The sequence below is a fragment of the Polypterus senegalus genome, chromosome 16 (assembly GCF_016835505.1).
Source record: "Polypterus senegalus isolate Bchr_013 chromosome 16, ASM1683550v1, whole genome shotgun sequence".
Classification (NCBI taxonomy): domain Eukaryota; kingdom Metazoa; phylum Chordata; class Cladistia; order Polypteriformes; family Polypteridae; genus Polypterus; species Polypterus senegalus.
Genome location: NC_053169.1, coordinates 40,815,920 through 40,832,985, shown reverse-complemented (window position 1 = coordinate 40,832,985; position 17,066 = coordinate 40,815,920). Strand labels below are relative to the sequence as shown.

The 17,066-nt window shown below is 37.6% G+C and overlaps 1 protein-coding gene across 1 annotated transcript in view; it reads left to right on the top strand.

Annotated features, from left to right (window-relative positions):
- Positions 1-3,988: 3,988 nt before the first annotated feature.
- msh2 (mutS homolog 2 (E. coli)) overlaps positions 3,989-17,066 on the top strand; it is a 79,229-nt gene continuing 66,151 nt past the window's right edge. Inside the window, exons 1-3 of the mRNA XM_039739017.1 lie at positions 3,989-4,244; positions 5,840-5,994; positions 14,089-14,370. Of these exons, the coding sequence (XP_039594951.1) occupies positions 4,037-4,244; positions 5,840-5,994; positions 14,089-14,370 (645 nt within the window). The 5' untranslated portion in view covers positions 3,989-4,036. The remainder of the gene's footprint in view (positions 4,245-5,839; positions 5,995-14,088; positions 14,371-17,066) is intronic.

The following is a 17,066-nucleotide window of genomic DNA, read 5'->3' as shown; positions in this document are numbered from 1 at the left end:
AACATTTATTCCTTACGTGTATTAAAATCTCTCAGTAACAAAAACAAATGGAAAACAATAAAATCGTTTTGGTTTCTAGGTGCTGTCAGTTTTTGGGGTTAGACAGCGGAATCTTTCTTTTGGATCCCAACTTTTGATAAAACTGTATTATTTCTTCCTTGTTAATAGCAATATCTGAATTAAAATACATGTTTTTATCCACATAGATTTCTGAGTTTGGACTTTAATTGAGCTTGAAAAAACTTCATTTAGCACTTGCTGTTGTTAAGGAACTGTGTGGCATTGATTTTCCACAACTGAAAGAGTTTTGGAAAACTATCGAAAACACTTAACATTACACTTCCTGAACTTATTAAACCTACCCAGTGTTGCTTGGGCATGATTTTTGGGCAACCTCAAACTTTACCTGCAGACACAGAGATGAGCATGTTTACCTGGATGAAGTGGAGAGTCTGTCACACTGGTGACAGGACAACAGTTTTCTTCTGAATGTCAGCAAGACAAAACAACTAATTCTGAACATGTGGAGAAAAGAACAGAGGCACTATGAACCCTTCAGTATTAACAGTACTTAGATGGAGAGGGAGGATAGTTTCAGATACCTTGGTGTCCACGTCATAGAGGACCTGAGCTGGTTCAACAATATTGACACCTTAGTGAAGAAAACACGACTATGCTTTTACCACCACAAATGTCTCAGGGAATTTAGGCCCTCCAGAAACTAAAGAACTTGTACTTATCCACCTTCAAAAGTATCCTGAAAGGAATTGTTACCATCTAGTTTGGAAACGGCATGCAGCAGCACTGAAAGACTCTAAGCAGGGTGGGGCTGTTAGCTGAACACATCACTGGGTGTGCACTCCATAACTTCCAAGACATCTATACCAAGTAAAGTTGGATCAGAGCAGAGAAAACTATTAATGATTCTAGCCATTCCAACAACGACCCCATCTTTGTGGTGCTGTGAGGCAAATACTACCTCTACCTGAAGAACAGTTCGGAGAGACAGAGGAGCTTCTTTCAACAGTCTATCTGATGTGCTATTGCTAATTCTCCTATATTATTATGTATGCTGTCATTGTACATGTTAATTTTTATTGTTTTTTCTTTTATATTCTTCTTCTCATGCACAGTCGTGGCGTTTAGAAATTATGCTTTTCACCAAATATTGTATTATGTATATAACACAACATGTATATGACAAATAAAATTTGATTTGATTTCAGAGACGTGCTCTCATGGATGTCAAATGTTTTATGAAGCTTTGCTTAGTTACAATATGCTGAAATTGTACAGAATTGGGCAGAACATGATATGTACTGTGAAGAACAGTTATTTTAACAAAACAAACCAACATGACAAATATTTATTATATATTTTTGTACTATTATTATCAATAAATATCATATTCTAGGGTTCTCCAACTTCACTCCTGGAGTGCTACTGTGGTTGCAGGCTTTCGTTCTAACCCTTTATACAATTAGTAACCAGTTTTTGCTACTAACTGATACATTTTCCTTTCATTTTAACATGCTCGTTTTTTCAGTCCTCTTAATCACTTCACTTTTTTCTTAATAGGCACTCAAACAAAAATGAGATGTGAAGTGAGCCACTAGACTGCCAGCTAAATCGAGGCCTCAAACTCCAACCAATTTTATCTTCAATCAGTTTCTTAATCAGAAACCATTGTTGTTTCTAAGAAAACTTGTTGTTTAATTCTATGGATTGTTGGTGTTTTCATTGTGCCACAGCAAACATCTCCAAAACTGTTAACTTTTTTTTCTAAGAGCACCATCAAATGTTTTGATCACCTGAGCAGATCAACATTTCAGATATTGTATGATGGACACAGGTTGCTGGTAATGTCTTGGCTTGTTTTGTATCTAATTATTATTTGGCTGCTAATTAAGTAAAAAAAAGAAAAAAGAAGTCTGAGTCTTAACAAGTAGGTAAACTAAAATTACAGCAAAAGAGCTAATTAGTAGCAAAAACTGATCACTAATTAAGAAAAGGGTTAGAATGAGAAAATTGTAGCAATGGCAGTGCTCCAGGACTGGAGTTGGAGTCCCCTGTCGTAGAACATACTTTATTTCATTATCAGATAGTAATTAATAAGGTGTGTTGCTTATTGCTGCATACCTCTGTTTCTTACAGTGAAATGAAGTTCCACACTCTAAACAGGAGAAAGGGGCACCTGGACAACTGAAAGAAAAGGAGCAGGGGTCTGGGCCACTGTAGACAACCATCTGTGCACATCCTTGCATATAAAAATGTATCAAAGAACTTACAGTACATATTCTTAGGAACATTGCCATGATGCTGCTGTCTTTTCCCCACCAACTGGAATCCCCGGGGATATCCTGTTTTTATTACATGAGGATTTCACTTTGTGTCTGAATTTTTGAGAGGGGTCTGGCTGCAGACTTCCAGTGGAATATTCAGAAAATAATAAAATTGACAGAATCTCTGTCTATGTAATTATCTAGTTCAAAAAGTCTTCAACAGAGAAAACAAAAAAGGATAAAAAAGATCTATAAAACGAGATAATCCCAGTAAGCAAACATCTGTTGGTCCATTGTCTATTTTCGGATGGCACACCACCAGACAGGTGATCATTGGGTGTTTGGGCTAGGGGCAGCAGGAAGCCAACAGTTTTCAGCGGATCTTGCACAGTTGGCTTGCTAGCAACTTGACACTCTGTAGTTAGTGGCTTGTAACTGCTAGACCATCAGTGGTTCCCATCGGCTCTCTGTTGGCTAGCGAAAACAACTATTATAGATGATGCCCCTTTGATGGTACACTGGCAGCATTTATTAATTGCAAGGTTAACAGATAAAATATTCATTGAATATGATTGACTGCCTTATTCCCAGACAAACAGGTAATGCATAAAGGTAGTCTATTCTATGTCAGATTAACATGCACCAAATAATCAGGCAATGTTTTAGTAAATTGCTTTGAATACAAAACAACTATGCAATTTAGGTCTATTTCTGTTCCCCCTGTAGGGTGTGCTAATATTTTTGTTTTAAATTGATGTGAACAAATCAAATTGTTCAGGCTTAGACAGCAGGTTATGGGGGAAGGGTCTAAACTGGGCCAACTGATCAGCAAAAAACGTGCCACTGAAAATGTTAAGTGAAACAAACATTTCTGATAAACCAAAGATTAACTGTAATAAAAAATATATATATACTTTAATACACGTCAATATTAAAACCATTACAATTCAGTTGCCTGGATCTTACGGGTGCATTTATTCATCCTTTGGCAAGATCACTTCTAGAACTCTGGGATTTTTATTGACAAGTAATTTTTTTTACTGACACTCTTAAATTAACAAAAGTGAACATGTTACTCAATAACTTTGTCAATGTTGTTTTTGTAGAGTCCTGCTTATCCACAGATGGAGCAAAATTTTTTCAAGTATGCAGGTCTAGGGAAAGGACCGATAGATCGTTTAACAGTGGTAAATAAATAACTCGAAGTTGTGTGTGAGGAAATCAGAAACAAACTAATTGGTATGGTAAATGTGCCATTTGTTTTGCATGGTAAGTACCCGGTACTGTGAGACTACAGTGCTATGCACTGAGCCATTGAACGGCTCAGAAGCCATCACTACTTCAACTCATTGAAGTATTGCAAACGTTGTAATGCGTTGTAATTATTAAAAAAATAAAAATCGTTAAATTAATTAATTAGGGTAAATGTTACACATTACACAATGCGGCTAATACATTTTATAGGGGTGAAGACATTACAATTTAGTATTTCCTACACCGGTGCTCGCTGGGAACAGAAACGCGCAGCCTAAAAAAATACAGAATTCCGGAAATTAAACAAGCAGGAACGACAGCAAATATTGAACATGTAAAAAACTAACGGGACCTTACCAAGTATATGCCACTCGGACAACCTGAGGAAAGGGGCGTGGCCCACGCCTTCATAAAGCGTCGTGACGTTTACACGGTTTCCCAGCAACGTGCGTTTTCCCTTTGACCTCTTGCCTGAGTACTGGCGGGAGATTGTTTGCAGCATGGCGGTGCAGCCGAAGCAGAGCATGTCTATGGACAGTGCCGCAGAGAGCGGCTTTATTAACTTCTATTATTCAATGCCAGAGAAACCGGACACTACCATCAGAATGTTTGATCGTACTGAATATTATACGGTGCACGGGAAAGATGCGTTGTTTGCAGCTAAGGAAGTGTTCAAAACAAATGGAGTAATTAAGAATCTTGGAGCAGGTAAGCTTTACAGGATTATATTCATAACGGAGTAGTCGATTTGCAGATGAGTACCAACATTGACTTTTTCTGCAGAGTTGTCTAGTGAGTCGGGAGGGCAAGCTTTCTGCAAATCTTGAAGCCACTCCGGCCATTTTCCCCCATTTGGCTCATACAGTATTAAAGTAAACAGTGTTCCTTTCTTCCATGTTGGCCATCAGCTAACGACAGGAAAGAGCATGCAATCCGGAGGAAGGAAATAAAAAATAATTTTAAGTTAGTGGTTAATAAAAATGATAATAGATAGTTTGAAACGTTACACAGCATTGCTTTAACTCTTGCAGATACAAGCAAATACATAACATTTCCATAGTAATCAAATATTCAATTACATACTTAGCTGCATCTATAAATTTAACCTTTTTACTTCTTCACTGTTTTTTAAGATGTTGTAGAATTGCTCACATTAAGTAACTGTCATGTAAGTATTTCTTCCAGTAATATTCATCTTGCGTATCGCTGCCCCTTTTATTCAAGGGACATTTCAAGACCAGGATACAGTTGTTTACATAATGTACATTGTATACAATTGGAACACTGATCGATTTAAGTGAATTGATCAAGAGTACAAAAAAAGCATCCATTCATTGTGTAACCCTCTTATCTAATTAAGGGTTTCAGTAAGGCAAATGAGAGAACTGCAGCAGCTTTTTGGTCCAAAAACAGTACAACACAGTATCTGATATGCTGCCTTTTGAAGTCTGCTGTTGGAGTTTTATTGCCTTTTACTCGTTTCAGAAGTTGTACTTGGAGAAAATTGTCAAGTGGCAGAGGCCATATTTTCAAGGAGTTAATCTGGCAGATGTCCGTTTGTAATGGGATTGGTGTCCCTTTTATCATTTTGCTTTAATTATGATTGGTTTCTGTGGTTTTTTTTTCTTTTAAATTGACAACGGGGCTTGGTTTTAAGATAATTACAGATTCATTTTATTGTTTTCTTTTTTTAAGGAAAGTCACATGCCTCATTTTACAAAATTTCTCTATCAGTTTATGCAGCCTTTGCTGTAGATGTTGTTGCTCAGATCCATTTTGTTATAAGGCTCATGGAAGGTAGCAGCTTTCCTGTTGTTCTCATGTATAATTTGAACTCATAATGGGCAGTACTACTTATGCAGCCCTTGTTATAGGGGCATAGTAGTCATAATTATAGGGCAGTCTGAAGGAATTTTACAAGTGCAATATGATTTTATTAAATGTTTTTGGAAAAAATAAAAAAAGAAGTTGCATGTAAAAAAAAAAAATTGCTGCAATAATATACTGGAAAATTAAATACTATTGTATTTGCAGTACTGCTAAAATATTGAGAATAGATTCAATAAACTTTGATTTTAATCCTTTGCTAGCCATCTTATTTGTCCATGTGAGTCTTGCATGACGCTGCATTAAATTTGCTTAAAGTGTTACTTTGTTAGTTGAAAGGTTGGGTACATTAAATGTATATTTCAGCGAATACAAAAATTAAATGACATCAGTCTAATAAATTTATATAAAAAGATCTTTAAAGATATAATTTTTGGCCAACTGATCTGTATTATGATGCTATCTTTTCATTCTAGGCAGCCGGAAATTGGAAAGTGTTATTCTCAGTAAAATGAATTTTGAGTCCTTTGTAAAAGATCTTCTTCTGGTGCGACAGTACAGGGTTGAAGTTTATAAGAATAAGGCAGGTGGAAAAGCAACCAAGGAGCAAGACTGGCAGCTGGCATATAAGGTATGTGGTGGGTAGGGTTGCACGGTATACTTTTACTGGGAAAAATGTTGAAAAGCCTACATTTAAAATGGTGCAGTACTTTCATTTTGGTATTTTCATAACTAGAAGTAAACGGCAGCTTTCTTCTCAAAACTTCAGAAGCACATGCTTCAAAGCGATCAAAACATTCAGGGGAGACCCCCAACCCAACTCCTTCGATTGCTTTAATGCAGTTGGGACTTCAGGGCATAACCCACTCTTACCATACCCCAACACAATATTGGGACTTCATGGGGAACCCCTCCATAATATATTTCTTGGATGTGATTGAGACTTTATAGTTATCAAGAGGAAAGTGGTGTGTAGGGCGGCATGCCCTGGAGTCTGGAGTTATACAGGGTGTTTTGCGAAAGAACTACTTAACAGATTTAGATCGGGTATTATAGCTTGGTTGCGGCACCCATTTATTCGTGCAAATCTGAGAAACAGGCTGCGGGACCTCGGGAGTAGGGGACAGGCGGGGCCTTTGTCAGTCATGTGCCAGCCTCCGTTAGAGCGACTCAAACTCTCGCCACGTGTTGGAGTGTACCTAGCCTCTGCTTAGCTAGCGATACCTGTTTATTCATCAGACATAATCATCTAGAGATTGTTAAGGAGTAACGTTTGACGTTTTTGAGAGAGAGATCACAGCTACATGTCTTTTAGACGGTACCTACTCATTGGCAGAGATAGCATGGCCACGTGCTCTTTTTCCTACCCAGGGGACGCTCTTCCATCAGAGCTGAACACGATCAGGTACAGTGACAATATTTGATGTTGGAGCGTACCTACCTTCTGCTTGGCCAGAGATGCCTTGCTAACATTTTGCATTTTTGGTAAAGAGATCATAGCTACATTTTCACCCCTGATAGCAAAACCAAAATATTGTATATCAAGAGGCCCTCGGATATGAAAGCTATCAATATAAATTCTCCTTAATACAAATGATTACGTTTTAAATTTTTTTTTTTTATTGAGTTTTAAAGTTTGTCTTGTTTCACTGCTAAGTGGGTGGGGCCGTGGGGGACAGCTAGTAACCTATAAAGGAATCATATGCATACTTTGTTTTGAAGTGCAATATTTTCTCTTCATTACTGTGCACCATTTGTAAAATGGAGTGCTGCCTGCTGATGGTGACCAAATGCTTTCTTAGTGGAAGCTGTTATACCAAGACAGTATGCCACCAGTAAATATATCTCAGTAAATTTGTAACTAACTTTTTATTCTTCACTTCCTACTTTCTGAATCCACAAACATACACTGCCCTGTGTGTAACTGTTGTAAGATGTTTCCTCTTTAAAGTTGATATTGTTGTTTATAATTGGTTCAGGAATTCAAGATACAGGTAAAATTCCATTACAACGAATATCTTTACAACAAAATTTTCATTACAATAAAGTATTTTTATGATCCCGACAGTTTCCCCTTATGACATGAGTCTATAGAAATCTCGTTACTACGAAGTACATTCAGCAGATACTTTCATTACAACGAAGTGCCCAAAAGACCTTGAAATGCCTGAATGAATCCGAGCAGCTAGTTCTGTGAATGCAGCTCAGTTGTGCACAACGATCCCCAGACAGAAACATTGTAATTTTTTTTTCTTACTTTGAACTTTCCCCTTACTGTTTTTTTTTTTTTTGCCTTTTTTTGTTTCAGTTTTCAGTGATACCTTTTGCTTATTGCTCATCAACATTTGAAAAATATCCATTGGAATTTAATTCATTGTCACCCTCCTATAGAAACGGCAGACATGAAAAAATGATAACAGTTCATGTTAAACAAAAAAACTTTACATTTTTGCAGCTCCTGATTGTAGCAAAAAGAAAAAAAGACATTGCCAGTGAATTTGGAATTTCGCCATTAACGCTGTCAACTTTCTTGAAAAAGAGTTCAGAAACCACACAGTATGAAGAAGAAAAGGATGATTCGGCTCCTAATTGATAACTGTGCTGCCCACAACATGCTTCCGCATTTAGATAATGTTCACGTTGAATTCCTCCCTCCCAATTGCACAGATGTGCTTCAGCCATTGGATTTGGGCATCATTCGCACCCTGAAAATGTATTATTGCAAGGAAATGCTGAGAACAGTTCTCGTCAGCATAACTTGTAGGCAGAAGGAGATTAAAATTAACGCGAAAAAGCTATTGTAATGATTTCAAATGCCTGGGCGCAAGTTAAAGAATGCACTATAGTAACAAATACAGAATCTCATTACAAATAAATTTTCGTTGCAACAAAATATTTTTTAGGTCCCTGGGAGTTTGTTGTAACGGAATTTTTCTGGTAGTTTAAACTCTGATAAAATATTAGATATGTGAAGGTTTCTTAGTCCATACTAAGAATAATGCCTTTCTTATCTCTCCATCATAATCTGCAAAAATCTTACTCACTATATATTTTCTATTATGTAAATTTTTGACTTGGATGTTGCTTTTTGACATCTACAGTAGTTTGTCAGTAGAAAAGAGAACGTTTCTAGTTTCCTAGAGTAAAAGAGAAGGATGTGGCTGATCTGAAACTTTAAATGATCAATTATTATACCATGGCAAGATTGAGTATAATAATAAGATAGGAGGTCGTCATCCTGCATTGGTAAGCTCTCTCCTAAGCAGACATTTTATTGCAGACAGGAGTTTCAAGATGTGCTTTATAACCTCCTCTGAAGAAGCTCAAAAAACTGACAAAATTGAGAACCAGAAATGCACTGATTGTAGAAACTGAGTGCAACAGAAAAGAGATGCATGAGAGCGATATCCCTGTGAAGTGTAATAAGTCAAGCAATGCTATCCGCTCTGAACTGTCAGATACCACTGGAATCCAACTGTACATAGAAGTGATCTTCATGGAATAGTTTCTGGGAAAAGCCATACTCTGAAGTGGAAACAAAGTTATGGCACTTATCTATACCCAAAAATGCCAAGACTGGAGTGCTTCTGACTGAAGAATGAAAATGTGATAACTTTGGCTCTAAAGAGTCACTTTGTCCATAGAAGGGCTGGAGAGTGCATCTTAATGATTGTCTAGAGCCATAGGTGAAGCATGGTGTGCGTTTGTTCTAGGTTTGGGACTGCATTTCTGGAAATGGAGTTGATGTGGTCATAAATAATTGAACCCGTAATATTGTGAAGTACAAGCAGATTCTCATCCATCATGTAGTACCATAAGGGAGATGTCTTCTCTATTCCAAGTGAATTGTGCAGCAGGTCATCCACTCCAAACACATGGCCAAGGTCAAAAGGAACTGTCTTCAGAAAAACAACAGGGTGTTCTACAATATGATTCCAAGATTTTAATTGTTTGGGATTACGTGGAGAGAATTAAAGAGAGAGATAAGCAAGCAAGACAAGTAATATCTGTAGAAAAAGTTCGGGAAGTTTTCAAGATGCTTGGAATGAACTACCTGCTGATTGTTTTATAAAACTACATGACAGTATAACTTAGAGAAATAATGCTATTTTAAAGGCAAAAGTAATCAAAAAGTTTGATTTAGTTTTTACTATTTACTGACCTTTTTATAGCAATTTTTTTGAACTTTAGAAAATTTTCTTTTTCTTATATTTTGAAAACATCTTTACAGAAAACACAGTATAATGTCTGCATTTATAGCAACACTATAAAATACTTTTGGCCAATTTATTAAGATTAAAGTAGTATTTAGATATTGTTTTGGGTATAATAATGTTAGAAAAATCCATCATTGTTGTTTTTAGAGGAAAAGTGGCATTTTGTAAGGTTGTTAATTTGTTAGACTCACTAATCATGACACTAGAGAGTGGCAGCATGTTGCATGATTTTAGATTAGAACACACAAGTGAGAATTATGCTGTACTCTAGTCTGTACATGTAATAGCAATGATCCTATAAACATGCATAATGCATGTATAAATACATATCTTTCTGTTTTTACTTGCTTACACTGCAACATTGAATCCACCTAAACGTTTAAGCAATAGTTGTGATGCTTACTTGGCATTTAATTCAGTCTTTCAGAATTAGACAGGAAATGTATCAAATAATGCAGGGTAGCTAAACTCTCTCTTATCTAATTTGAAAAACAAATCAGCATCCGGAAAGATTGCCCAGCCAACATGAAGGATTTGTGTAAATGCTGTACAACCTTGTTTATTAGAACAATTCTGAAAGCTGCTTTTTAATGATGGTAAGGTGACTAAATGACTTACTTGAAGATTATTGTAATTTATTTTGATGCAGTATTCAGTTACCTAAAGAATATCATCACACTTGGAATGTTTGGGAATGTTGGATGCACATGCTGGTGCAAGCAGAATGTTCACACATGTTGTTGTAGATAATTATCTGAGATGAGCCGAGAGATGCACAGTGCAGTCAGAAAGACTGCAGACTTGCGTCATTCTATTGGACATGCCCTTTATACTTTGTTATGGTATGTACTTGTTTCAGTTGTACTTGATAGTTTTTCTCCCTCATTGTATACTAAGGGAAAAGGAAACAAATGGTTTGTTTGAAGGAGACCACAAATAAGAACCTGTGAGGTGTACTGTATAATTATTCTACTAAGATTGCACTCTGGCACCACCGCAGACAAAAATCTCCTATTATATATGTAATGCAACCTAATTAGTCCTGTGGTTTGGTTTGCTTCAGTTTCCATATCTATGATATACTAAGCTGATGTATATAAAATCTACTGATTTTTTTTCCAGTAAAACTGGCCATTCTTTTCGTTACTTTTGCTACTAATAAATCATAACATCTGCACAAATTATTATTTCAAACTAGTTTAGCATCTAATTCTTAGAATCTGTTATGTAGCAAGAGTTCAAACTATTCACGGAGTGCATTTTGGGACCTCATTGAACAGCAATACCACCTATAGTGATGCACTGATAAATTGTTTTCCTTTCACTTTAATTGAACAAGTTTTAAGCCATAATAAAGCTTAGTGTCATCAGTATTTGAATAAAATGTAATGTCTTCTAAGGGTAGGTAGCCTTGTGAACTATGCTTTGAGAATTTCCAGGTAAGGAAAACAGAAGTTTCAAGATAAGGTTGTTGTATTTACTAATCATGGTGCTTGAGAGTGGTGACTTGTTGCATATTGATTAGTACATGCAAGTAAGAATTTCACTGTAGTCTGTATAATGGCCCTATAAACAACAACTGCTTCTGCTCACACATACCAGGCTTTAGTGGCTAATTTTCAAAATGCAAAGTTTCAACTGGTTAACCATCCACCATATTCTCTTGAATTGGCCCCCAGTGGCTGTCATTTTATTTCAAATTCTGAAGAAACATCTGTGCAGTACATGAGACATGGTTTGAGTAGCAGTCAGGACATTTTTTTGCACAGGAATTAAACATCTGCAGCATCAGTTGGTAAAAGTAGATCATGTTGATGAAACCTTTGTTTGAATGTATTCAAATGTAGATGACCCGGGTTAATAGATAAATAGTGTATCCGGAAAGTATTCACAGCTCATCACTTTATCCACATTTTGTTATGTTACAGCCTTATTCCAAAATGGATTAAATTCATTTTTTTCCCCTCAGAATTCTACACACAAAGCCCCATAATGACAACGTGAAAAAGGTTGACTTGAGATTTTTGAGGCACTTGAGGCACCTGAAGGACTCTCAGACCATGAGAAACAAAATTCTCTGGTCTGATGAGACAAAGACTCTTTGGTGTGAATGCCAGGCGTCACGTTTGGAGGAAACCAGGCACGCTCATCACCAGGCCAATACCATCCCTACAGTGAAGCATGGTGGTGGCAGCATCATGCTGTGGGGATGTTTTTCAGCGGCAGGAACTGGGAGACTAGTCAGGATAAAGGGAAAGATGACTGCAGCAATGTACAGAGACATCCTGGATGAAAACCTGCTCCAGAGCACTCGACCTCAGACTGGGGCGATGGGTCATCTTTCAGCAGGACAACGACTCTAAGCACACAGCCAAGATATCAAAGGAGTGGCTTCAGAACAACTCTGTGAATGTCCTTGAGTGGCCCAGCCAGAGCCCAGACTTGAATCCGATTGAACATCTCTGGAGAGATCTTAAAATGGCTGTGCACCGACGCTTCCCATCCAACCTGATGGACCTTGAGAGGTGTTACAAAGAGGAATGGGCGAAACTTGCCAAGGATAGGTGTGCCAAGCTTGTGGCATCATATTCAAAAAGACTTGAGGCTGTAATTGCTGCCAAAGGTGCATTGACAAAGTATTGAGCAAAGGCTGTGAATACTTACGTACATGTAATTTCTCCGTTTTTTATTTTTAATAAATTTGCAAAAACATCAAGTAAACTTTTTTCACGTTGTCATTATGGGGCGTTGTGTGTAGAATTCTGAGGGGAAAAAAATGAATCCATTTTGGAATAAGGCTGTAACATAACAAAATGTGGATAAAGTGATGAGCTGTGAATACTTTCCGGATGCACTGTGTGTACATTTTCATGTAAGGGACAAACCACTAGTAAGGAGGCCATTTAATGCTATTTTTAGAAATATATATATATTTTTTTTCCCATAAGATAAACGAGAGAATCTTGTAAACTGTACACCAATATAAATTTCTGATTTGACAGATTGAGCATCAGAATAATCCACCAAATTAATAGTTTTTCAGTAGCCATAAGAATTGGCTTCTAATTAAGAAACTGATTAGAATAAAAACCAAATCCATTGTGGTAGGTGGAATGATGGTACTGTGATTGTCATTGCTGCCACTTAAGTCCAGCTTCCTGGGTTAGATCACTGTGCTTTAGTTAGATACTTTATTAATCCCAAGGGGAAATTCACATATTCCAGCAGCAGCATGCATAAAGAACAATATTAAATTAAAGAGTGATAAAAATGCAGGTATAACAGACCATAACTTTGTATAATGTTAACATTTACGTCCCGGGTGGAACTGAAGAGTCGCATAGTGGGGGTAGGTGGAACGATTTCCTCAGTCTGTCAGTGGAGCAGGACAGTGACAGCAGTCTGTCGCTGAAGCTGCTCTTCTGTCTGGAGATGATCCTGTTCAGTGGATGCAGTGGATTCTCCATGTTTGCTCAGCGCCTGTCGCTCTGCCACAGATGTCAAACTGTCCAGCTCCGTGCCTGCAATAGAGCCTGCCTTCCTCACCACTTTGTCCAGGCGTGAGGCGTCCCTCTTCTTTATGCTGCCTCCCCAACACACCACCACGTAGAAGAGGGTGCTCGCTAGTTGCTGTCCTTGTGTAGTTTGTACATTCTACCTATGTCTGTAAATTTTTTTTTTCTTGCTGGTTATTCTAGTTTCCCTCTTGCAACTGCAAAAAATTACCTAGTTAGGTGTATTAGTGATTTTTATATTGACCTTATTTGAGTGAGAGTGTGGGCATTTATATGAGTGGTCCCCAGCTGTGGACTTGTATCTTGTCCTGGACGTTTTCACTTTACCTTGCTTAAAAGGATGGACTCTGGAAGGACCCTGCAACCTTCAATTGCATCAGGCAGGTTTGAGAATGCTATTTTATCCATATTAGCTTTTGGTCCCATTATTACTTGCTGCTGAAATAGAGGTAAGGTAGAGGTGTTGTGTTTTTGTTTTTTTTTTTTTTATGATCTGGGTGTAAGCCAAACTGCAGTTTTTGAAATGCTGCATTTTGGATATTGAATATAAAGGCCAGATTAAAGCTGTTATTTTTGGTATGAAGCCTTCAATTTAAGATTTTTGTGGAGTTTCCCATTTTTGGGACAACCAAAGATGTCCTTTCGAGTCAGCTGAAGACCAAGAAAATCTTCCAGTTATTCACAATAGTCATTTTAAAAATATTTCCTCTTTATAGTTTTTTAATAAGTGTCCAAATTCTGACAGTTTTTGTCTTTTCTTTTTATTGTTTGACTGCCGAAAACAGTGCCTCTTTTCCCTAACTGTAATTGATGTTTAAGGGTGATGTTACTTGACATTGATATAAAATGTTTAGCATATTTAAGAAAACGCTCAACTACTCTTTACGCCCTGTTTCTCTTAAGATGTTAAATGAAAAGTAAGCATTTAGAGAATTAAATCTTATTCTTTAATAGTGTCTTATTATAAATGTTTTGTAATTATATTTCCATCAGGCCTCTCCTGGAAACCTGACCCAGTTTGAGGATATTCTCTTTGGTACTGGTGAGCAGTCAGCTGGAGCAGGAGTTGTTGGTGTAAAGCTAGGAACAGGTGAAGGAGGCCAGAGGCAGGTTGGAGTGGGCTATGTGGACTGTACACTACGGAGGTTTGGGGTGTGTGAATTTCCCGACAACGACCAGTTCTCAAACCTAGAGGCTCTGCTAGTACAGATTGGACCCAAAGAATGTGTACTGGCAAGTGGGGAGGTTGCTGGAGATGTTGCCAAGCTAAGGCAGGTAAGTGGGGAAAATGTTTTAGACTTGGTAAGAGAAAAAGACTGTGTGTTTGATCAAATAATTTCAATGTTTATTGAATACATATCGTATTTAATTGTAAACAAAATCCTACAGCTTTTTACAAGTTCATTTAAATGCTACTCCCATGACCTAATAACATCATTACAAAAAAAAGCCTTTGTTTTTTTAAATTGCTGATGACCATTTAAAATAGAAGAATAAAAAAATAAAATGGATGGTGGAAGAAGCCATTAATATTTGATGGTATATACTGAGGGAAGTGATGAAAGATAGACTGTCAAGAACATTTTTATGACACAAGAGGAAGATAGGAGTCTGACATAATGTAAAGTGATCTTTGTTGGCCCACAGAGTGACAATTTTGAACATAAAGTAGTGTGAAATACAGCATAAAGAGTTGTTAAAATAAGAATTGGTAAATTAGTAAAATGATGACTGTCTACAGCTTTTAAGTTCTCATATGAGAATGCATTTAATTAAAATGCTATTTCTTTGTAGTAAATGTATTAAATGTTCCGTGGCCTCATGTATAAATGGTGCGTACACACAAAAATGTTGGGTAAGCCTGTTTCAACGTTCAAATCGCGTTGTATAAAACCTAAACTTGGTGTAAAGCCACGCACATTTCCACAGTAGCTCATACCCTGGCGTACGCCAGTTCTGCACTTGGTTTTGCAGACTGGCAGCACCCACCATCAAAGCAGTGCTGCTGTTCCTGTGGGGTTACCCTTTCTTTTTTAGATCCACATCCCTCACGCGAGTTTATCGTATACACTGAATCTAACTGCATATTGTTTATTAGTTTAAGGTATCTGATTGTAATTAACCTGTAACAATATAATGGTCCACGGAATAGCCAAACTATTCCAAATACCATAGCTGCTTTAGCGGTGTTACTCTCACTGCACCTTTTTTTTCTTCTTTCAGCTGCTCCCGTTAGGGGTTGCCACAGCGGATCATCTTTTGCCATATTACTCTCACTGCACCACTCGGAGCAGCTGATTGGAAAGAGAATTATCAGTATACAGTATCAAGCACACGCTGCCTCAGCCATGTTGCCTATTTGAACTGCTCTCACATGGCAAACGTTTCAAAACCTTTCCTGTACGGACCTCGCGGTTCAGAAACAGTTTCATCCGAAGAACTATAAACGCACTCAATCAGTCCATCAAGTGCTCCTTGTAGAACTGTTTGTACTTTATTAGTACAACTAGCAAAATACCCGTGCTTCGCAGCGGAGAAGTAGTGTGTTAAAGAAGTAATGAAAAAGAAAAGGAAACATTTTGAAAATAACGTAACATGATTGTCAATGTAATTGTTTTGTCACTGTTGTGATGAGTGTTGCTGATATATATATAAAATATATCAGGGCTCGCAAAATTTCAAAATCCCTGGTAGCCCTTCGGGCAGGCACTCTTCAGTTTTTGGTAGCCCAAAATAAATTTAAGTAGCCCGAATAAAAAGATTATTTTAATGTATAATATTGTAAAGGAAATAAAACATCAATCAAAAAATTGTTAAAACACAAATTACAACAACTGTATAAAAATTACAATCATCAACTCAAATATTTGGTTCTAATTGAACAGAAATTTCTATGAACTTGTAAGAACTGTGTAGAACATGAATCAGTCTGTGTCAGATTCTGAATCTGAAATTTCCACTGAAGTCACGGATGAGAAAATGCCACTCGACGTTGAGGGCATAGCATCTGCTCCGTCAGCTTTCTCTTCCTGTGCATCGGCCTCCATTTCACTGCTCTTTGTTCTTGTCGGAGTTTTATGATCCAGGTGTCTTGAACCTTTTCCAGAAAACATCCAGAAACGAATTGACTTGTCAGGGCAAAAAGATTCAACTGTTTCCCCATTAATGGAGAGTTGCATGCAGTCATTCAGTGTTTCAGGGTGTAGAGAGGTACGATGTGTTGTCTTCACTCGGTTCATGCAAGAAAATCCTCTCTCACAGATGGCTGTTGATGGACTAAGTGTCAGCATTAATTTCACCAGCAACAAGATATGAGAGAGGTGTTCTGGATTCTCAGAGAGGAGATCTCTGTACAAGCAATCAACTACCTTGCTACCCCGGTGTTCTGCAAGCCACATTTTTAGATCCATCCATTCTTGTGGAATTTTCTCTTTCTCTTCCTCATCTAGCAAACAGGCAAAATGTGTGACAAGATAATCCACCTCTTCATTCCCATAATTTGCCAGCTCTTCTCTGGGGTATGGAAGAGTGGAAGGGTCGAAAACTTTGAAACAAGAGAGAGGCTTTTCACGCAGATTTTAAATCTATTGTCCATATACTTGACTGAGTTGTCAATAATCTTCTGAATCTCTGCACCAAAGGTGTCTTTGTCTGTACCCTCACCTCTTCTAGCAGGTCGCTGACTTTTTGTGAGCTGAGTTCCACAGTAGCAAATGCTACCGTCCTCGTTCGCTGTGAACTTTGTGTCCAAGGTTTTCTGGTATTCTCCTGGTTTTGTTTTTAGGCTGAGTAAGCGTGATGTGGTGCTCTCAACTAACTGATTTGTTCGTGTGATGTTTAGGTTATCATGCTGAAAATCAGTACAGCACTTGGATAAGATGGTACTGTAGTCCAACATGAAATGCAGGAAGCGAACAAATTTCTCAGTCTTCATCTCCTGCACCACCCCCTTAGCTTTGGCTGCTTCCTCG